At 39.4% G+C, this 23,850-nt stretch overlaps 1 protein-coding gene across 1 annotated transcript in view; it reads right to left on the minus strand.

The window, feature by feature from the left end:
* LOC145989981 (putative aconitate hydratase, mitochondrial) overlaps nt 1–354 on the minus strand; it is a 45,654-nt gene extending 45,300 nt beyond the window's left edge. Inside the window, exon 1 of the mRNA XM_083125539.1 lies at nt 248–354. Within this exon, the coding sequence (XP_082981665.1) occupies nt 248–280 (33 nt within the window). The 5' untranslated portion in view covers nt 281–354. The remainder of the gene's footprint in view (nt 1–247) is intronic.
* Between the last annotated feature and the right edge of the window lie 23,496 nt (nt 355–23,850).

Consider the following 23,850-nt stretch of genomic DNA (forward strand, 5'->3'; position numbering starts at 1 on the left):
CAGGTCACACTTCTTACGGCTTACAGAGGTGGCCACTCTTTTTCAAAAAGTAATAGAACAATTCTAAAAATAACAAGTGAAAAATTAGATTTATGTAACAGTCTTGCAAACTTTTCAGCTGTTGTACTGCTTACGAACCGGTGAAGTTGGTGCACATTTTTATTGTTTATCATTATCTAACATCCAGCAGCATGTGAAATAATCAATATAAACATTTCAGATAACAATTTAACGTAATAAAAATTACCTGGCCACTTATAGATCTTATAGCATACGCCATCTTCGCATAAGTAGGGACAGAGAACAGATGCAAGGGAACAGATGAGCGCTCTGCGTCGACTGCCTGTGGCCTTCTTTTTCTTCTTCAAATTTTGTACTTGCGTGATTGACTCTTCCATCTCTTTATACACCATGATTTTGAGTTACAATCTAATTTATGAATTCAAAGATTCTAGTATTTTTTTTTAGCCATTAAACGAAACTGTAGCACGGAGTGTATAATAATATTTCGAGTTGTAGTTTCTCAGTACACATACTATACTATGCTCCCTTTAGTCAGTCATTCAGTCTCGTTTGCTGCTTCGTAAAAACAATAAATTTGGAGATTCAATTAACTTTTACCCCTCCCCGTCCAAAAAACACACACCTTAAAGTAAGTTTAATATACAGTGTGTCCACAATGAGACTCCAACATATTGAAAGTCTATAACTTTTTCATTTCAGATTGTACAGCTGTGATTCCGGAAGAAGCAGAAGCAGAAACTCAAAAAGTTTATTTGGTAACGTTTTAGTGCGCGCAATAGCCGTAGTGGCGCTGCAACAATCGATTGTTTGAAAATGGAGGTTCCAAACGAGCGTGCACAGGTTGTGTGGTGGTATGCAGAAACAAAATCAGTTATTCAAGTGCATCGAAACTTTCGTCGTGTGTACAATAAGGTCCTCCGACATTCAAGACTATAAAGAAGTGGTGTGATCAGTTTTTGGCGACCGGCAATGTTTTGAAAGGACACGGTGGTGGTAAACCCAGAATCCAGGAACAGGTTGTAGAAAATGTGTGGAGGTCATTCGAAAGGAGTCCAGAGACGTCAGTAAGACAAGCAGCGAGAGAACTTGGCATGAAACGGTCGACAGTTCACACAGTTCTTCACTGCTTGTCTTTCTGACTTCTGTGGGCTCCTTTCGAATGAACCTGTGCACGCTCGTTTGGAATCTCCATTTTCAAATAATCGATTGTTGCAGCGCCACTACGGCTATTGCGCGCACTAAAACGTTACCAAATAAACTTTTTGAGTTTCTGCTTCTGCTTCTTCCGGAATCACAGCTGTACAATCTGAAATGAAAAAGTTATAGACTTTCAAAATGTTGGAGTCTCATTGTGGACACGCTGTATATTGGGCAACTCCGTTCTTGGTGTACATAGAGAAAAATGAAAAGGAGAAAGTCTTTCGAAAATGCCATGTTGCCACATACTTAGTCCAGAATACCTTTGCAAAGACACCCCAATGTCAACCTCCTCTCTTCCACGTAATGCATATGGTAGTACACCAACGAGGATCTGGCGTCTAGACATACAGTCAGTTAAGTCAGAGAGTATAATCATGGTATAATCTTCTGTGGGGTATTGTCGTCCACATACGTATGTTTTTGTCATTGTGCCTTCATCCATTTATTATATTTTTTTTTAAAATAAAGGAAATCTATGAAATTAAATCGGAATATCTTACGTCATCGCACTGTACTGGGTAATTTAAGAATTGATGACGATAATTACAGGCAAAGTAAAAAAACGAGAAAATGTGACATGCTCAGGTATATAATAATAAATACATAAATTATTTTTTATTCATTGTAATGATGTTAGTACTGCGATAATATAGGACACCTGTATTTCAGACTAAGGGACAGATATCTCAGATTTTTAAACTGCTGAACAATTTTGTTTTATAGGTACTCGTATAGTGTGCATCAGGCCCCGCACCCACCTATAGGCCCGGACGTGAAAGCACAGGATCTTAAAATTTGTGTTTGCTGACATACGCTGTCTGACATCATGCAACGAAGTTTGTGTGTGTGTGATTGAGAAACTCTATGTCGGAGCGTGAATTATGGATCAAGTTATTTTCTCCCATCCTTTAGGCGGAACAGCATACCAACATCCAGGCACTCACAGCAATTAGAGTTCCCGAATTCTTGAATGCGTCAAATCTATTTATATGCTTCCCATATACGAGGGTCATCCAGAAAATAAAGGAACGTTTTGGTGTAAAACACACTCGACAAATAATGTCTGCACAAAATTTATGGCACAGAAACTACATACCTTACTCTACTTTTCAACATAGTCTCCATACCCATTCAAGCAGTTATCATAGCGTTATACCAGTTTGGTGGTACCGTTATTGAACTCGGTTGCCGCAAATGTATTCAACCACGTTGTGACAGCGTCTTTGAGTTTATCAGCCGTGGCAAAGTGCTTTTGGGAAAGAAAGTCTTTCAATTTCGGGAAGACGTTGTAATGAGCACACATCATTCCGTTGTTAATTTTACCCCAAAGCACTCGTTTCATTCTGGATGATAAAAAAAGGTAAAGTGCTCCCCTGTGCTTAGCACCACACCATGAAGGAGTATAGGGGGTGCTGGGGTAACGCCCCACACTTTCTTGATCCGGTCGTGAGTGGGGGTGATGTGATCAGCATCACGTCCCTGACCGCCTTTACCCCCCAGGTTTTCCCCAGGGCGCTGGGGCCGCTTCCAACGTTAGAAAAGTTCCCGGATTTGAACCGGCCGGGGATCGAACCCGGGACCTCTAGCATGGTAGTCAGACGCGTTACCGACTGAGCCACCGCGGCCGCTTTTATATATATATATATATATATATACATATATATATATATATATATATACATATATATATATATATATATATACATATATATATATATATATATATATATATATATATATATATATATATATATATATATATATATATATATATATTCGAGTGATTTATACTCAAATACCTTGACAGCTCCGTTACATCACCTCAACATTTTTGGCCATCCTCCATTTTTTCCAAAAGCTCGTTCTGTTACTCAATTTGGTGTTATTAATTTAAAATCTTTTTTTTTTTTACTTTAATGTTATTTCAAGGCGTAGAAGTTTTCACGTTGAATAACGTGTTGTAAAGTTTGGATAAGGCATACATTTTATAGCACCAAATAAATTTTACTTTAGGTTTACTTATGCGAGAAACGAACAAATATCTTTAATTTCGACATGTGCTTCATATTAATTCGTTCCAACTCCAACTTATTTCTATCACACTAAAAAAAGTATAACATATCTGGATAATTTCTTCATTTGGACAATCGATTTCATAGATGGATATATCAAAATATATACAGACAAAAGAGCGAAACAATATTAGCTATCCATTAATTATTAAACTTTATAACCAGAGCCGACCTCCGCGAGGGAGTGGTTAGCATGACGCGCTACGACGCTAAGAGTCTCGGGTTTGTATCCCGGTCTGGGCATGGCTGTTCTTTGTGAGTGTTCCTTCATCAATTTCATCATATCATCACTCATCCTCATTTTCGCAATTAGCCAAAAGTTACAGAAAAGCGAATAAAATAAACTAAATCAATCAATCAGTCAATTGTCAATTGATAGCCAGAATAAGTAAGACAGAACTAAGTAGGAGAAGGAATGGAAACTACATTGACTAAGATTAGCACTGAAAAATATACTAAACCTTAATCCTGCGTGAAATAAGTAACACAATGCCAGCCATAACTGCTGCAAGGCATTCTTCTTTGAGGAACAATGTGAAACAGAATGCCTCCACAAGAAAGTCATTAAGCCGATAACAAAATGCCCACGATACGCCAGAATGGTGCTGTTTGTGCAACTGCAACCACTTCGGCTCGAAGTGTAATTAGAGTGTGTTCTACATGATGCACAGGTGATAAAACATATCACACTACTTAAGTCATTTTGATTAAGTTATACACTGTATACATATCGAGAGCAGCTTTTGTTCAGTCGGTAGGGCGTCTGACTGCCGCGAGAGATCCGGGTTCGATTCCAGGGGCAGGTGAACCTTCGGAACATGTGTCTGCATAAGTCGGCTCTGTGGTTGACCAAGCCTTCAATAAAATGGGGTTCCTGGAAGAAACCATGGGGGTAAAGGCTGCCGCAGCGTGGTGCAGATAACACCTACACAATGGCTATAAGATGAATGTGTGGAGCGGTGGCGCGGGGGGGGGGGAGTTGCTCCCCCACACATTTTTGTCACTTTTGCCCCCACACTATGCTAAACCTTATGTACCAAGGGAAAGTAAACTACCCTTGCCTCCCAAGTTTTGGCACGTCTTTCCCCCCGTTTTGAAATTCAATCGCCGCCACTGGTGGAGCCCCTACCTCCAGTCCCCACAAGGATTCATTGGTTGATTTGGCTTATTTTACTTCGCTTTTTGCCACTTTTGGCTAATCGCAAAGATTTGCGAGTTTTTAGTTTTGTTTTAAGTCCATCTTTATACACATATAGGTTAATCGGGACTAGACCTACAATTTAAAGTGGGATCCGAGTGCCTCCACCGGGTATTGAATCCGGGACACCTTGTTTACAAGGCGACGACGAATCGCGAAAATGAGAACGTCTGATGATATGTTACAATTACCATGGGAGCCACATATTAAATACATAACTGCCAAGCTCTCCAGGGTTATATATTTGTCAAGGAATCTAAACAGTCATGTACCTGAAGATTACGTAAGATCAACTTACTTCGCTTTCTTTCAAAGCATTATTTCACATGGAATTTTACTTTGGGGGAACTGCAGTTATGTACAAGAAATTTTAATACTGCAGAAAAAACCGTTGAGAATAATTACCAACTCACACAAATTAGTTCATTGTAAGCCACTGTTCATTAAGTTAAATTTTATGACTGTGATAAATCTATATATTTACACTGTGCTGTTGTATGTAAAGAACAATTTGCCACAGCTACAAAGTAGACAAGATGTACATTCCTATACTACAAAGAACAGCAGGCGTATAAATATACCCTATCATAGACTCTCAAAATTCCTGAATAGTTCTGAAGCTCTAGGATTAAGACTATTTAATAAGCTACCTCTTGATGTGACAAATATGCCTATGAATGTATTTAAACATAAACTGTATGCCTGGTTAGTTGCTACACCATTGTACTCAACTCAAGAATTTCTTGAAATTAAAAATATTGTATTTTAGTGCAACTTAAACATAAAACGGGTTATAATTTTATATTATTTTATAATATATTTCACATGTATTTTCTTCTTGACGTTGTCTATTGCTGTACAAGCTTAATGACAATAAAATATTATTATTATTAATTGATCAAGAGACACTCACATGCTGGGTTTCAAACCTGGTACCCCACGGAGGTCGTGCCCCACCAGGAGCCTCCATGTCTTGGAATGTGCAGAAAAAACCATTATGTTTTTTTACAACTCGAAATCTCTTTTCAACAAACGGTATCTGTACATTTTATTTCAAGTGAGGCTAGCACGGCTAGTTTTCCAATAACGAGTAACAAAATAAACATATAAGAAGAGGTAGAACAGATCTATCTCTTCATTACGCTCCCGTGCGTAAAGAGCATTTGGATTACTTAAATTTTTCTTAGAGTCCGATTTATCTTCAGAACATCTATTTGAGCCAGTCTAGCCAGTGAGCCTACGAACTGTCCAGAGCGTAAAGAGGAGAGTTATGGGTAGGTGACGGGCTGCGATGAATGAATTTACATCCCACCAACGTAATTTATTTTGCATACATAACACATAACAAACATTCCGAACAATTATCTTTAGGCCACATGTGAACGATTTTTACTACTTTAACATATCACAATTTTGTACATAATATCAATGAAAGCATAACAAAAATGCGTGCATGATAAACGTAAATATGTTGTAAGCAAGTTTACCTGTGATACGTAATCTAATTCCTTGTTGTTGTTTTTTATATCTTGTGCCACTTTTGTGGTTACATCCGAAATCTGCTTATTTCTTATTTATTTATTTATACCTCAATGTCAACCTAATGTACGTACAGAGGGGTGTAAGGGGTACCTTGCACGTAGGCGCCCAAAAGTCAACCTCACTTCCACGCAGTATACCCTGGACTAAAGACTAACAAGGCTCTGGCGACTATCATTATGGCCAGTATAATTTTGTGTGTGTTGTCCTGTTTTTTGTCCTTGTGTGTGCTGAGTGCCCGTTTACAGCCTCAGCTTTTAACAGAAGTCAGAAGATTTTAATATTTTTAGTTATGCAACGTTAGAGTTGTTCTTTGTAATGGTAAGGGGCTGGCCCCCTTATAATGTGATGGGAGCAAAATAGCCTAAGTGCTGACGCTCCCAAAATTTTAAATTCCAATCCAAAAAAAAAAATGTACAGAAATCATGCACTATAGACAACAAACATTTCCACGCATTAAATCACTACTTTCACAATTTCTATCTACGGTACTATCTCAAATGGTGGTTTACACCTCCCTCTTCCCCTTACGGCTTCATTCCCCTAATCCAGTGGTGTAGCGGAAGCCCCCGTAATGCGGGGGGCCCCGAAGTGTAGGGGCCCCACATTGTTCTACTGAAATTTTATATAATTGCAGAAATTCCACAGCTAGTGTCGCTTCCAAAAAAAAAAAAATCGATTTACGAAACAGAAATCTGGTTCCCAGTAACATCATATGACTTCGTCTGCGATAATAAGCAGTGGCGTTTTATCTCAGTCAGAGGGGCCCGGGTAACTTGTCATATGGGTCCCATCCGAAATGTAGAATTAACGTACTTGCTCGCAAGATGGCCATCGATAGGAAAATATCCCTCATCTCATACCTTTGTAGCTACGCAGTTTATCGTAAACGTAGTGTAGTGTGTCAATTGTCGGCAGTTATGGATCCAGTAGAAAGATTCAGTTGCTCAACCCCTTGCCCAGAAAACAATCTTAGACTCCCTCTATACCAGTGTACTTCAACATTTTCCCTATATAGCGGGACACATTTACATTCTATAAGGAACTAAGGGGCCGCACCATAGATGAGCATTACAAACAACTGCATGGAGTCTGTTGTATTATTCTCTTATGAGAGACTACATCAGCATGGGTAACTTCATTCTTTTATACTTTATTGGTTTTAGCTGTATACCAGCTCTACACCAAGTGTCCTAAACATACGTCATGCATGTAACATGATACTGTTACATCAAATTACAAATTTGAATATATATACAGTTTTCATATACATTATATATCTACATCAATATCATGCAAAATCTAAAATTGATAATAAATACAATTGTTCTATCTGGTGACTATATCAAGTTCACATATTACAATTTTCATATGTCAATATTAATATCATGAAAAAATCTAAAAATGATAAATACAATTGTTACATCTGGTGACGATATTAAAGAGAATAAAGATGTTGGGAGAGGTATTCCTTTTTTTATTAAATTCTTGAATAAGATCTCCCTTTGAGTGGTATAAAGCGGACATTGAAATATAACATGATGAGCATCTTCCTAATCTAGATTGCACTTTCACATAGGTGAATTTACTAAATTAATTTTATATAAATGGTGATTTAAACGTATGTGATCTGATCTCAATCTTAGTATTAAAACTAAAAACTTTCTGGGTATATTAAATGTATAAAACCACGGATCCTTATTGTTTAAATTTAGTATATTTTTATATGAATGTCCCGTATATGTAAATTTTTGTTTAACCCATATATCAATCTTGTGGAATTTTGTTTTTAACTCTTGGTAACATATCTGTATATGATAATAATATATTCAATCTGTGATCCATAATTCTTGCTTCTTTAGCGTTTTTATGTGCCAGTTCATTATAATGGAACCCTGAATGTGCTGGTATATATGCAAAATGAATTGTCCTTCCCTCTGTAGTTAACTTGCCATATAATCTTATTATGTAAAGTACCAATGCTGATGCCTTTGTATAACTTTTTATATGAAGATTGCACACTGTACAAAACACTTTTAGCATCTGTTAATATTAGTATCCTTTTTTCTTTAATATATTAATGTACATCAATGCACGGTACGATATATTCCATATATCCCATTCCATATGCTTCTTCCGAGAAAATAGAACACTCTCCAGGTAGTATAAACTTTTTAATATTTCCATTAGCAGAGTCAATAAAAGCACATTCTACTTCTTCTTTGTTTTTTTATGCATCTGTGTATATGAATCTATAATTCTCCCACTTTTGTAAATATGATTGAATATTTGTATAACTTGTTAATGAAACATTCCTTGCCCGTACTTGATCATATGAAATTTCATAAATTGGATGTTTGCTAAGCATGGTTAACTATTGGAAATAACTTGATGAACTTCTGAATTGATGTTAATCACTGCAACGCAACAAATAAGCATACTCTGATCTAATCTCCAATCTTGGCGGTCTTCGTTACAAATTGCAGTTTCGGCAAGATTTGTTGCCCGTCGTGGAAAGTGAACATATGACATTGCATATGTAGAGTACGGTTTACTTACATGTTAGACTTGGCTAAGTACCTACTAGACCTGATCTACTTCTTTTCTTCTATTTATTTTTTAGAGAGAGAGAGGGGTGGTCATCATTATACTGCTCAATTTTTGTTGCTTAATTTGCTTGTGTTTTTTTTGTAAGCATAATGAAACAGTGTCGTATGATATTTAAGAAAAAAAACACATTTACCATTCATACTCAAGAATTGTCATTTACCCCATTCAATGAGAATACTATAATTGTTTCTTCTTCACCAGCATGTCAATATTCGCCTTGACCTTGATGAAGCTACGAGCAGACAGTTTTGAAGACGTGTGTCTGAAAGTCTTCAACTTTAATTGGACATTCTTTATCTTGGAAAAGAGCTTTACGCAGGCATATACCATTCTATACTCTAAGGTATCAATGCTTCCTGGCTTGAAAAAAGTTTGACAGATTACAACGTATTATTTTCACCAAACACAGGCCCGTAGCTAGGATTTCATTTCGGGGGGGCGCATCCCTTATTTCTCAGGCTTCGCCAGAAATATTTGTAAAGGTGGGCAGGCCACTGACAAAACTTGATTAGTAGAAATAATAATGACAATATTAATTATTACCACGGTTATAATTGTCATTTTACAATAATAACTATTGTAAGTTATTAAAAATAAACCAAATTTAATTACAAATTTACTGTTATTATTATATAAATGTAGAGTGAATATCCAACACTGTTGTCCATTATTTTTCCTACATTTTGTAGGTAGTGTACTGAAATTCAAAGTTATTGTATTTTGTTATTAACTTTTACACATTCCGTTAAAAGAAGGCTTTAAAAGTTAGGAACAAATTTTGCCCATAAAGTTTATATTGTGTGACCTCTCACAAAGAAACTACACATTTTGAGAGCTGTGGATCCATTTATTCTTTGGATTAAATGGTAGAAAATAAAATATAACTTGGTTCCTCTGTTATACACTAAACCTTTTTCGATCTAATGTTTATTCCTGCTAAGGAAGTAATATTAATTACCACTATACACTATTTGAATTAGATATTTGTAGTTGCCTGCCTAAACAACATGCACACATTCATTTTACATATTTCCAGCTGATCGAGCACAGATAAGAAACTCGACGTGTGAACAAGAATAAACTAAACCAATTGTGCATAATGTCAAGGCTCAGCTTTCGAAACCAAAACGCGGTCTTGTATTAGCACGTAATCATTATAATGACGGGTCGAGCATTAATTTGCAATTAGATCCCTACGGAAGGGAGAGGAAGGCTGACGACAGAAACTGCTCCTGGCAGGGGCAAGAGTCGTGATACCCCGCCCTCCATTTCCTGACACGAACTGGTTGGTCATGCTACTCTCGTGTTTGGTTACAGAAATGGATGATGCAAGGGAAGGTGGTTGGGCTACTCGGGGAAGAGAAAACTGGGGCAACAGCGAGATGATCTATTTTTTTCGTTCTGGTTATTTAGTGCTGTGTGCTCAAGGTCTTTCTAAAATAACCTAACAGCAATAGCATATCAAGAAATGGTTACGTAGTTTGAGAAACGAAAATTGGGTAGAAGGTATAGGTTTCTTGATTCATTGCTTTGGTTTATTTTACTTCACATTTCTGCCACTTTTGACTAATCGCGGCGATGAGGATTAGTAATGATATGATGAAATTGATAAAGGGTCGCTCACAAACAACACCAATGCCCAGCATGAGATTCGAACCCTGGCGTCGTAGCGCGCTGTGCTAACCACTCCGTCAGAGGCCAGCTGGTGTCGCCAAAGACTTTGTACTGTAAATAGGATCAGCCATTCGACAAAAAATTGAATAGTAACTCTAGTATTCCTAAACCCAAAGGTGTATTGCCAGAAGCAATATGTGTCTTCCACCCGTCCCTACCTTGGGCAAGTTTAGTTCACTACAGCGCCATGTGTCCTGGGTTCGAATCTCGGCATGAGTGTTCTTAGTGAGTATCCATTCATCAATTTCATTGCATCACCCATCATCGTGATTAGCCAAAAGCGGCAGAAATGCGAAGTAAAATAAACCAAAGCCATCAACCAATCTCGAACGGCCTCACCAATTCCCTTCAGGCCTTTAGTCTAGGCCTTCCCACAGGTCTTCTAGCATTAGGTTTCCCGACTAGAATCTTATGAATATTTTTCTTCTCTCATGCATGCTACATGCCGTACACCACAGTCTTCTTGATTCGATTAGTCTCATTAGGAGATGAAGACAAAGTTACGCAATTCGGTGTTATATTATTAGAATGACAATTAGTATTATTATAAACAAATAATAACAAATTATTACTTCATTACCAATTTATCATTATTATATCTATGGGAATACTTTTCCACTAGATCCATCAAATGGATGATTATTTTGCAACGGTTTTATTTTCTTTTGTACACTCACCAGCAATAAAAATGGGCCGATTTCAATAGCCACTTTTCAATAGGAAGTTTGCGATCGGCAAAGTTAGGCAACACACATAACGCATTACATGGAAGCCAGTATTTCAGGATCTATTTGCCCAATTCATATTGCTGGTGACTGTACATATCATAGAGTTAATATGCTGAAATGTATAGTTAATCTATTTTGTTATTAACTTCTACACACCTCGTTCAGAGAGAAAAAAAACAATAAAGTTTACGTTCTGTGCCAACACCCATCTAAATCTCAGAGCTTCTCCGATGGCTTGTAATCAAGCGGCTCCGGGTTCGATACCCGGTACCGATTAGCCTTTCTGTGCATAAAGTTCACTTAAAAACATCTAAATCTCATATTTGGAATTTTGAAAGCTCACGGAACATGAAGCACTCACCCGTTTCTTCCATATCACATTCAAACGTTCAATCTAACACATTCCTTGCATGGATCATTCTTTTGGAATACTAATGAACTGTAGTGTATATATAAAAAAAATACAAGCTTCTGTCTTCTTCTAATTTGAAAGATCGATCATTTGACTGACTGATTTTAACCCCTTAGCGATACCCATGGAAAAAGTAGAGAGAAAGATTGCAAGTGATAATGGTATATGGTTGTAGAGACAGGGGCACATTGTCGGCAAAAGTGAGGTTGGGTTTGTGTGCTTGCAAGTTGCACGATTGTTGGGAGTCACTCTGTGACGTAGATAATTTATGAACCGAGATAAATAAGTCCTAGGTAAATATGTTCAGGCGAAGAGCTTTCTGTACAATGATTAGGTGATTTCTGCACTGAATGCACATTTACTAAACATTCTCCTCACGTAAAGGTTGTATTCAGGCTTGTAACCAGGATTTAATTGGGGGGGGGGGGGTCATCCTTTATCAGCAGTCACCATATAAATCCGAAAAAAAAAAAGTTCTGAAGATGAATTTCTCAGTATATTACAACTTGTCATGCAAGATGTTTAATTCTGCTAAGGAAAAATTTCTCTACTCAGCAGTGACTTGTATTCTTCTTTGGAAAATGTTGCCCAAAAACACTGAAAAAGGACCTCGATCCATGACGTAAACTGTCATTATCTCATTGGATTGACGCTGCTTCATTTTATCAGCCATTCTTTTGTAATACTGCGTTTGAACGCTGTGTATCACACGTAGACACTCCCAAGTACAACAACCAATTTCGTAATATATTCATCTTTCTATTGAGGTCATTTAATATGAACTTGGCTTCTTTACGTTCTCCTGCCTGATAGTATATGGGGGTTATTCTTGAGTACACAAAAAATAATCGATCCGACAATTCGATTATAGATGGCGGGGAAAGAACTTCCGGTTTCGGCAATTTTACAATGTAAACAAGTGGAATACAGATCGTCACCGAGCACATTTTCTTATAAAAGATCGGATACAAAATGGATCACTTGAAATTTTTGAGTGATATAGAGAAACAAAGGTACCTAGAGAAGATTGGCAATTTCCCGGATCCTTTGGATGAAGATTTACGGAAAAATATTAGTATTTTCCAAGACATGTTGATCTTCTACTGACAGTTTCATGTTAAGACTTCTGCAGGTTGAAATAAAACTTACATAAATTATGAACATTGAAATACTTTAATTTTACAACAGTAAAATGTGTAATTTTCGACATTGTGTAATCAAATAAAACCCCTATAATTTTATGATATGGCATAGAGAGAGCGTCGTCAGAAATTTTTGTAGGGGGTAAAGGCCAGTAATAATAGTAGAATAGTAGAAATAATAATAACAATAATAATAATTATTATTATTACAACTGTTATAAATGTTATACAATAAATAATTACTAAACTCATGAAATAAACAAATATTATTCTAAATTTATTATTATTATTTATTTATTAATGCTATTCGAATGCATATCCAGCACAACAGTTACAATACTGAAATGCACAGCTATTGTATTTTATTATTAACTTTTGCAAGTGTCGTTCAAGAAAAGACTTTAGAAGTTAGTAAAAAGTTTACTAATAAAGTTTACATTGATTACATTAAATTATAAAATTATATATTTTTTGAATTCTAGATGATTATAAACAGTTTCAATTTTTAAATACAGTCAACACATGTGCGTTAGACAATTATGATTTTCGAAAAATATTTTAATTTAAATTACTCCGGTGATGTAGTGTCGACTAGAGAGCCTATTCCTTCGTGTTTGTGTCCAGTCTTTTTGCTATACTTCCTGAATCCACTGATTTTTTCATATCGGATCTGCCTGAAAACTATGTATAGATACCAGAGAAAAAAATATTTGTTCCCAACCTCGTGTTGTAACCAAAAGCCACACAACGATTGTCGCCTTTTCTTAAGACACTGCCTTCACATCATTGAACTCCATGTTATTCTTTTCAAAACCGGAAGTAAAGTTCCCGCCAGCGCCAAGGAAGCACAGAAATGTAAACATCCGGTGAATAGCGCCCATATAAGCTGGGCTCGAAATGAAACGCTTCACTTTAGTTAGCATGATGTAGTCTTTTTCATCTCTGATTACTACAGTGACAAGATTAACAACTAGTGCAACGACGTGCTGTATTAATAAAAATAATACTTAATACTAAAATAGTTACATAAACATCAAATGAGAGCCGCGGTGGTCTATTCGGTCTTCGTGGCGTAGTTGTTAGCACAGCGCGTCTCGGGTTCAAATCCCGGCTTGGGCATGGATCCCAAACTTTGTGTGGGGTGCCTTTATAGTGGAGGCGTCCTTTCAGTCGGCGCGGGGACCGCCTTTATATCAGTGACCCTCTGTTTCCGCGTTTACGTACGAAGGAACTCGCGGTCAAGCCACCAATTAGGCCTACTGCCTTGGTAAGCAGCGGTAACCTTAAAAATCCCTCCTCCCCAAAACAACCAGAAGGGAAACAGGATTTTGACAAAATATCCGCTCTGCGCTGTGATTGGACACCGGTTGGTACGGCGTCTCCAACTGGGGGAGACTTGCTTTCTTCTAATGGGTACAGTAAATGGAATTCTCCTCTATACTTCCCTTAAATCACCCTGTGCTTCCAGTCAATGCAATCTAAACAGTGGCGTCGCGTACGTTTCGCATACGAGTGTTCACAATAATGTTTTTGTACTGAATGCAGATTTACTCCTCTCCCTTGTAACTTCATATTCAATTGAAAAAGTGAGAATAACAATTCAATTTATTGTCAACAATTTACCCCCAAAATCACGATATATTTGAGGTAATGCAAGAAGGACCTAGGGAAATTGACCCTCACCCCCTTAAAATCCGCCAGGTTCAGCGAATTGTCGCTAAAGTTTGCAAATATGTAGCACATACCTTTTCGAGTCCCCCTAGACATGCCTTGTATATGCTGCACTCTGGTGCCGAATGTAAGAAGTATTTCCGCTTGCATCAGTGTTCGCACAGCGAAGTGAACATCTTCTGGGTATAGTGTCCAATAGCCCCTTAGCTGTCAGCTCTATGCAACACGCACAGCAATTGTGTTCAACGCCCTCCGTGGAACACCGTGGGAGTCAGTGTTACCAACTATATTAAAAAGTTATCAGACGTGAAATACAAGTCGTGTCAGAGTATATTTTGTGTATATACTCGTACATCATAGTATTTTTTTCGAATGCCGCGGTGGATCAGTCGGTAACGCGTCTGACTACCATGCTAAAGGTCCCGGGTTCGATCCCCGGCCGGTTCAAATCCGGGAACTTTTCTAACGATGGAAGCGGCCCCGGCGCCCACCCAGCGTCGAATAACATGGGTACCTGGGGGAAACCCTGGGGGGTAAAGGCGGTCAGGGGCGTGATGCTGATCACATCATCCCCAACTCACGACCGGATCAAGAAAGTGTGGGGCGTTACCCCCACACCCCCTATACGCCTTCATGGCGTGGTGCTAAGCACAGGGGAACACTTTTTTAATATGTGTGTGTATGCATTTAATATGTACGTAATTTAAGATACATGAGTGTTCACGTGCTCATGCGAACATTATCAGGCGACGCGCCTGCAGATAAAAGAAAAGAGGAGAACCTCCTAAGACGCCCAAATAATCCGTGCAACAATGTCTTGACTTAAGGCGAAGAGGGACAATTACACACTCGTTGTGCATTTATTTCAATATCGTCGGATTGGCCATTGCTATTTAAAAAAGGGTTTAGTATGCAAGAGAGTATGAATTTCTCTCCATGTTGCAAGTGGAAACTGTTTTTCAAGTTGATTAGTAACCTAGACACGATGTTTGAAAAATATGATTAATAAGTATTTACAGAATCCCATGTATTCCTTATGGGAAATCGGCTTCAACTTCAAATTACGGCTCATCAAATGGGAGTTTCAACTTTTCCTACTACTATGACATAGTTCAACGTGTCCTTTTCCGTCCATGTACTATTCTACGTCATTGGATGTTTGATATGCCCGAGAGAACGAATAAAATAATGGTCCCATAAGCCTAATGCATTTCTCCTTACCTCCTACGGCCATCCTGGCAGTGTTGCCAAACCGGATGTGCATAAAAGAGTTAAATTTCACCATTAATAGAGCTAATTATGACTTTCGAGAAGCTAGATTAACGAAGGCTGCATAAAGTGCCTTCTAGGGTAATTTTAGGTGAGGGGTGGGGGCACTGCTATTACCGTTAGCTTTAAAGTAATGGCAATTTATTCTTAGTTTTAACCACCTAGATTTGGTGGCATCACCCATCTCAATAATCCAATGATGTTCATATGAAATCGAAAATAAAGGATTCCCTGATAATAATAATATTGCCATCTTCACCTTAGCCACAGCGCTATATAGGGAGGAAAGAGGGGGTGGGTGACGCAGCCTATATATGAATATCACGTCACGTGCAAAATGTACACTCATGGCAAAAGTTGGTCTTTATGGGTCGGAGCCAGTGGTGGCATCATGATGGGGCAGAGGGCGGGTGCCACAGTTCACAGCCAAACGAGTGCACGAAAGAGCCAGATCTAGCTTCAAAAGAGCGAAGTTGGCAACAGTGATCGGCAGCTGCCCCAGCGAGAAAAACCTAGGGGAAATTGTCCCTCTCCCCCTTAAGACAAGAAAGGCAAACGGGCAGTTAAAAACCCGAGAACCGATATTCCTCGCACGAAACGTGGCAGCCTGTTAATAACATGTGCCTACGTAACGCATTGTTGAGCGAGTGGTCATAAACGGGTCGTTTGTCACGATGCGAACCCGATTCTTGTTGTCCTTGTTGGGCGCAGGTGGGAGGCACAAACCCCGCTCTCCTAGGAATCATTACACCGGCAAGAAACATTCGCAAACAAACATACTTTCAACAACACCTATTTCAATAGAGTGTTGCTTTTCACCTGGGTAGGCTGAGCCAGTGCTTGAAGTCGAAATTCGTAGCTGGGGGGTGCTTGTATGATTTAAGGTGGAGACAATGAGGCAGGTGGGGGGGGAGGGGAGTGATTACGCATATTATCCCATCTAGGGGGTGCTTTATGCAAATTTTCTTAACTTCTCTCCCTTCTAAATATTGCAAGTGGGACAAAGTATCTATTCTGCCCCATTTCTCCCCTTTTAACAAATTTTAAATTTTAAATATTTTCTGGAATATATAGCAGAAATGTTAGTAAACTTTCCGTCTATATAGTATCTATTCGTTCGTGTTAATAACATCAGAATAACTACACATTGTATTGCATTGCAAGAGTCAGTACCAGTACCAATACCAATTAACATATTTTGATAAATAATTTATAACCCACGGCTCTACAGCCTGTAAGGGTCTTTGCCTATCTCCCGACTGCCAGTCTCCCTCCCACAACCCTAGCTAGAGGTGTGGAGATCTTAAAGCAGTAATGGGGTCAGCACGTCGAACCCTCAGCCGTTATAGGAGATTTTCCAGCTACTCGCCCTTAGCTCCCCATTTTCCTCACGATGATGTATTGCCACCGGTCCTATATGTACACAGGCCGAGACCCAGGCGGACTCGAACCCATGGCGTCCCGCAGTCGGAGTCCAAAGCACAGCACCTTAGACCGCACGGCTACGAAGGACGACACAGAATTTAAATTGAAACAATACTCTTGTACAGTTGCATTCAGCAGGAAATTTTCTTGCAAAGATATTACGCAAATCAATAATTATTAATTGCAATAAAATAAATATATTACTGTGCATAAAGTGGACTTAAAACAGCAACTCAAACCAAACCAAAATAAATATATGAAGGCTTTACTTGTGTTTTATTTAAGTTCCTGGTACATAATCTGTGCTCATATATTTATACTATCACAACAAACAGTGGCGGTGATTGGGTTCCAAAACTGGGGGGGGGGGCAAAGTGCCAAAACGGGGGGGGGGCAAGGACAGTTTACTTTCCCTTGATAGATAAAGTTTAGCATAGTGAAGGGGGCCAAATGACAAAAAGTGGGGGCGCAATTGCCCCTCTCGCCCCCTAATCACCGCCACTGACAACAAATAACAAAATGATGGGAAAAGGTGTCAGCTTTGCTTGAATGATTTTAATTTAAAAATCGTATCGTATGCGCCACGCATATTTACATGTGATAGCATCAATTCCATTTGCACCTCTTTCTCAACAAAATCAACCCCTCCGACAATGACTGGAGTTCTAGCTTCCTTGCCTTAGGCGATTCCACGAACGTACTTTAACCTTAGCATCCAGAGAAGACACTTATGTTAGTTGGAAACAGACAAATTTAGTTCTTCACCCATGTTGCAAAATTTCAAGTTGATTGATTTGGCTTATATTGTTTTTCTTTTCTGCCATTTTTGCCTAATCGAGAAGATGAAGATGAATGATGCCGATGAAATTGATGAAGGGTCACTCACAAAGAACGCCCATGCCAAAACCCGGGACCCATGCACTGTGCAACCACTCTGCCACGAAGGTCGGTAAAATTTGAAGTTAACAATTAATATTGCTGTAAAGTAACTTTTGATAACGTTACTTCTATTGCAAGACAGTAACTCTGTTACGGTTTGAAAGTAGTTGTATTTGTCGACCTCCGTGGCGCAGTGGTTAGCACAGCGCGCTACGACGCCAGGAGTCCCGAGTTCAAATCACGGCCTGGGCAGTGATGGATTAAGATGGGTGCTATTGATGCTGCAGCATTAGGCTCATTCCTGAAATAGGCCCAGATGAAAACAGACGAGAATTTTCCGAAAGCTGAACAGTTTTCTTTTGCTATATTAACCTGAAAATAAATCTTAGAATGGAATTTGGAGCCCCAATTTCGGACGCCTGGACACAGCGTTACTATTATTCTTTGCGCTGTGACGTAACTATAACGTCGTTGTGTTTATTGTTCACCGAAGATGCAGCATCAGGCCAATTTAGTCTTAATCCGGGCCTGGGCATGGATGTTTGTGATTGTCGCTTCATCAATTTCATCATATCACCGTTCATCCTCAATTCGCGATTAGCCAAGTGGCAGAAAAGCAAAGTAAAACAAACTAAATCAACCAATAAATCAATCAAAATTAGCTACTTACAGTTCGAATTCCTCGAAAAGAGCAACTGTTACTTGTAACTAGTTTCTTCCATACACTGATACGTATGCATAAAATAAATTTATGTCAAATCTGGACGCCAACATTTATTTGAAGTCTGCACCATTACCACATGGCACGAAGGGCGAAATGAGACATTCCTAAAACATTTCGTTACACCCACATTAGTGGAGGAAGAAACCTTTACAAAATGCCTCTGGTCGATACATACAAGGTGATGCCTCGTGGCTGTCTATACTAATCAACGTATTCTTAATAGTTATCCACATTTCCCTCTCAGAGTGCCACGTTGGAGATCGCGTGTGAGACTCGTGACGTGACTCCAAGAGAATTGCGTCACTCTCTCATGCAATGTAATCAGATTTCAAGAGGAATTAAACGAGGCTATAAAGAAATCTTACGTTTTGGCGGTTTCTGTCCAATGGTGACTCACAAAATCTCGCCTGTTTTAAGGGAGAAAGCCCCGTGATTGTGATAAGCAGCTCGGATTTAGAAAGTAAACAGTCCACACCATTAAATGGAACAGCAATAACCTGAGCGGGATTCGAACTCTGGACTTTCGCTGGAGAGATCGAACAGCCTTGTCCTTCCTGATAACTCAGTCACATATCAATATCCCTTGTTCCTTGTTTTGAATAGTCGTATCCAGGAATATCCGGTAGACATCCATTGCATGTTCCTTGGATAAAGTCCGCGCGTTTATTATGTCCCCATCGGCAACCCTTTTATAAAACTTAACACTGACAACAATAGCAAACAATAGCCAAGCCGCTCCCGATAAGCGCGTGCACTCACACGTTGTTGCCACGTTTTCTTTACTTACATTTCTTGTAGTTGCAAGCCGCCTCTCATTATTTTTGCTCCATAACCACGTGCGGGGTTGATTCTTTTTAACTAGTTGTGTTGTGTTATGGTGCTGTTTTGTTGCTTTGTTATAGTGTTGTGCTTTTAGTTTTTTCCTTAGACTTTGCATAATGCAAGTTATCACTCACGGCTGATAGTGAAAATCCTAAGTATGAAGACAAAACTGCAGAATATTATTTCCTTCATGCAGAGCACAGGTGCCCACCCTCCCTCAAAGCCAATGGCGCATTCCCCCCAAAAATCATGTCATGCGTCCCCCCAGATCATGTCATGTGTCCCCCCAAAAAAACATCATTCACGTCCTCAAACCATATCGTAATCCCCACAAAGTATTTAATTACGACAGTGTGAGAAAGTAACTTTTTTCTTAGCTTTACAGAACACTATACTTGATCTGCCCTTATTCCCTAAACAGGGGTGCCCATCACTCAAGACCACCTTTAAAATCGTTCATAAACCCCCGAAAATAGTTTGGATGAATGTGTAATAGATGATGTCTATTTGAATGAAATACCATGTTACATTGTCCATATTTTTTGATTGTTCGATTTTCGAAAAAAAACTTAAAGCTAGCACATTGATTGGTTAAATGTAGTAAATTAAAATATGTAAATATGCATATAAATAGTATTTTTGAGTGGGTTAATAAAACTCAATTTTGAGTATTTAACACGTTTAATTCAGAATACCCCCAGAACACCGGTGTCAATTAAGGCCTAATATGTAAGAGTTGGATATTTCTCCCCCCCCCCCTCCGATAATACCCTTAAACACTTCCTTTTTAATCTTTATCTGTATTTATTTTCTCTTTCCATTTTCTTTAATATTGTTTCTCTTTCTTTTTCATGTTTCCTTACAATTTCCTTGTGCTTTTCCTCTTTATCTCTTCAATTTGGCAACATCGCTTTCCTACTCCAGTTTGGTGCTTCTACTTCAAAAGAAAACCGCCAGCTTGGGTGTTTCTTTTAACAAAGAGTACCGCTCCCTTTGTTAACCGCTGGGGATATAATGAACGCGCGAACTTTATCCATATGTCCGTCCACGAGACATCTATTGGTGCCTCATGGGAATTCTGTGAAATCAGTTTTCGATTGTTTTGGGCACCAGTACGTACGTTGTTTATGTGAAAGAGACATCATCAGACGTTTTCTTTTTTCAGATAAGAAAAGAACATATCTAGGACGTTCAGAAAAAACATTCAAATCAAAAAGTGAAATTTTACAGTAGGCACTTATTTATTTTCTTTTAATGGGAAACATTACAGGCATTATATATGTTTGATCATCACTGTTAAGAATCTTTACACATGCTCAACATAAATTTATACTTATAGTATTTTCTTTAATTGATTCAGTGAAAGCAACATAAAATCACAGTTTGTGGCTTAAGTGCTTTTTGCCGAACACCCCAGATATATAAAGGACAAAGAATGTATATGATATATATATAGTCATGGATGTCTTGGATGAGCTTTTGGTGGCTGGATGAACCGCTGCCACCCGCGTCGCATCGTCGTCGACGCCTGCCGCTGTTTTTATGACGGCGAGTGTTTCCAACTCAGACATCTCGGCAGACACTACGACACCTCCACCGAAGAAGTCCAACTCTATTCGAATCCGAATCATACATGGTAAGGATTAGGATAAATACCTGTCTAGACTTAGAAGAATGATGATGAAGTTAATATCGAAAAGTAAAATAAAACTATCCTTTCTCCAGGCTTGGTACAGGTAATGGACAAAATAATATGAACGCCAACACCTTGGTTTGCAAAGGCCTATATACACGTCGTGGAAAAGGAACAACACTCAGCAGAGATTTCAACCATCTAGTGGCGATGAAAGCAAACATATCAGTCTATCAGAAGCTGGTGTGAGAGTTACATGCGAGCAGTCAGCTATCCGTCAAATGCAGGGATGTCCGACCTTTCAGACTTCAAAAGAGGCATGATCATAGGAGCCCGCCTGGCTGGAGCATCTGTGACAAAAACAGCTACACTTGTTGGTGTAGCACGGAGCACAGTGTCAACTGTTCTGACAGCCTACAGACAACATGGAAAGACAATGTGTGCAAAGGAGAATAGTGGGCGAAAAACAAAGTTATCCAACAGGGATCGACGGGTGTTGAAGCGAATAGTGACTCGAAAGCACAAGACAACACTGTCCCAGATAACCGCAGAGATGAACAATCACCTCCAGGACCCTGTATCAACGAAAACCATTCAAAGGGAGCTGCATTCTGTGAACATTCATGGCCGAGTTGCCATCCCCAAACCGTTGGTGACTCCACGTAATGCAGTGACACGAATAAGGTGGTGCCAAGAGCACAAGAATTGGACACAGCAGCAATGGGAACATGTGATATGGTCAGACGAATCGTCTTTCACATTATTTCAGACCACAGGACGTGTTTATGTGTGGAGAACTCCTGCTGAAGCATTTGATATTGACTGCTTAGTGCCTACCGTGAAACATGGTGGAGGGTCTGTGATGGTTTGGGGGCTGTATCTTGGAATGGTGTTGGCCCACTTGTCGTCCTGCGTGGGAGAATCAACGCAGAGAAGTACTGCACCATCCTGGGTGACCACCTCCATCCCATGGTTCAGACTTTGTTTCCCGATGCATGCCCCATCTTCCAAGATGATAACGCCCCTATTCACACTGCTAGGTGCGTTGATGCATGGTTTGATGAGCACAGTGATGAGGTAGTACATCTCATCTGGTGTCCACAGTCCCCCGATCTTAACATCATTGAGCCTTTGTGGGGTATTTTGGAGGCCAAAGTGCGTAATCGGTTTCCACCTCCAATGACACTTTCGGAACTTGAGACTGTTTTGTGCGAGGAGTGGCTACGTATTCCAGTTCACACTGTACAGGACCTTTATTTGTCTATCCCACGTAGGATACAAGCTGTCATTCAGGAAAGGGGGAGCCCAACCCCCTACTAATACACGTTTTCTGCAATTGCATTGGTGTTCATATTATTTTGTCCATTACCTGTAGGTAGTTCACCAAAATCAGGCAGACTGCTGTCCTTCTCTCTTTCCCAAAGTGCTCTTGCCTGTCTCTTATCAAATCGAAAAGTGAGTCCCCTGCCAGTCTGTCCGCTCCTCTAAACCCCTGTCTCAGGAGACTTCCTATACGCTGATACGCGAGATTTTACCTTCCTATTATTGTAAGCTGCTTACTCCTTGTTTACCTGTTGTAATCTTTGTAGCCTCAGTATATCAGGAAGTGGAAGTCTGCTTAACACTCGACTGTGCATAATTCAAATACATGAGAGGAGTGGACAGTTAGAGTAAACAAGTGAATGAACCTTGGTGAATTGAAGCTTCCAGAGAAAGTTAAAATAAAATAAAGAATAATCCTATGGATTGATACGATATAAGGAAAGGGATATATTTGGTCCAGTACTAGTCCAGACAGTTGGGACAGTTTTAGATATTGTTTTCAGACTTCCAAGAGAAGAGTTTCTTGAGTTTTAAGTTCACTTTATGCACAGATAGGCTAATCGAGACTGGATCTACAGTTTACAGTTCGAGCCAAACCACTATGTGCCTCCACCGAACATCAGATCCAGAATCCATAGGCGACGTTACCACTACGCCATCGGGAAGGCCCAGACTTTCATGAGAAGTTCCCTCTTGATATCCAATGGATATCCAGAAATTCTAAGAAATATGCAAAACTAGATAACTACTAGAAAGACGTGGTGATCCAGTGGGTAGTGCTTCTACTGCCACGCTTAGACGTGGGTTCGATCCCAAGTTGGGCGATTTCAGGTGAGGAATTTTTCAGCAATGTGTCTATTTGGAGCGGTTCTGGATATTAATTCTGTTTTGAATCGAACGACCGCCACGCTCAGCCACCCGAGTGGCCCTAGGCGCACAAGCTCACGTGTGATTAGTTTGCATTGCATGCGGTGACTGATTTTCATTGCTTAATTTGAATTATATTGCTGAGAAAATATCGTTTACGTTTTGTGGGGAGTATTTCAAGCAAAGCAGACATTCTACTTGCTTACGTCATTCTTTTTCCTCTATTGATGCACCTGAAGTGTTTCCTGAAGAGATGTAGAAATTAGGTTTACAGCCATCGTGCTTGTAAAGACCTTGCGGAAGAGAGAATGGGAAGGTATCGTGCGTGGATATAGTTATTCGGATGAGGCTTATGTAAAGCTTAGCTGCGTGTCGGAATGATTTAATATTTGAAACATGTAAATTAAGCTTGTTAGAGCAGCGAAAGGAGTCCGACTGCCACGCGTAGGATCCGAGTACGATTTCCGGAGAGGTTGGTATATTTCCAGCATTTCCCCTGCATAGCTGCTCTGGGGTTCACCAAGCCTCTAATATAGGGTACGTGTGGGTAACCCTAGGGGTATAGTCGGCTGCAACGTGGTGTTGAACACATCACCTCCACAAATGACCTGTATTTTGAATGTGTGCAAGGGTATGTT

Source organism: Lepisma saccharinum, chromosome 7, assembly GCF_977018435.1.
Source record: "Lepisma saccharinum chromosome 7, izLepSacc3.1, whole genome shotgun sequence".
NCBI lineage: Eukaryota > Metazoa > Arthropoda > Insecta > Zygentoma > Lepismatidae > Lepisma > Lepisma saccharinum.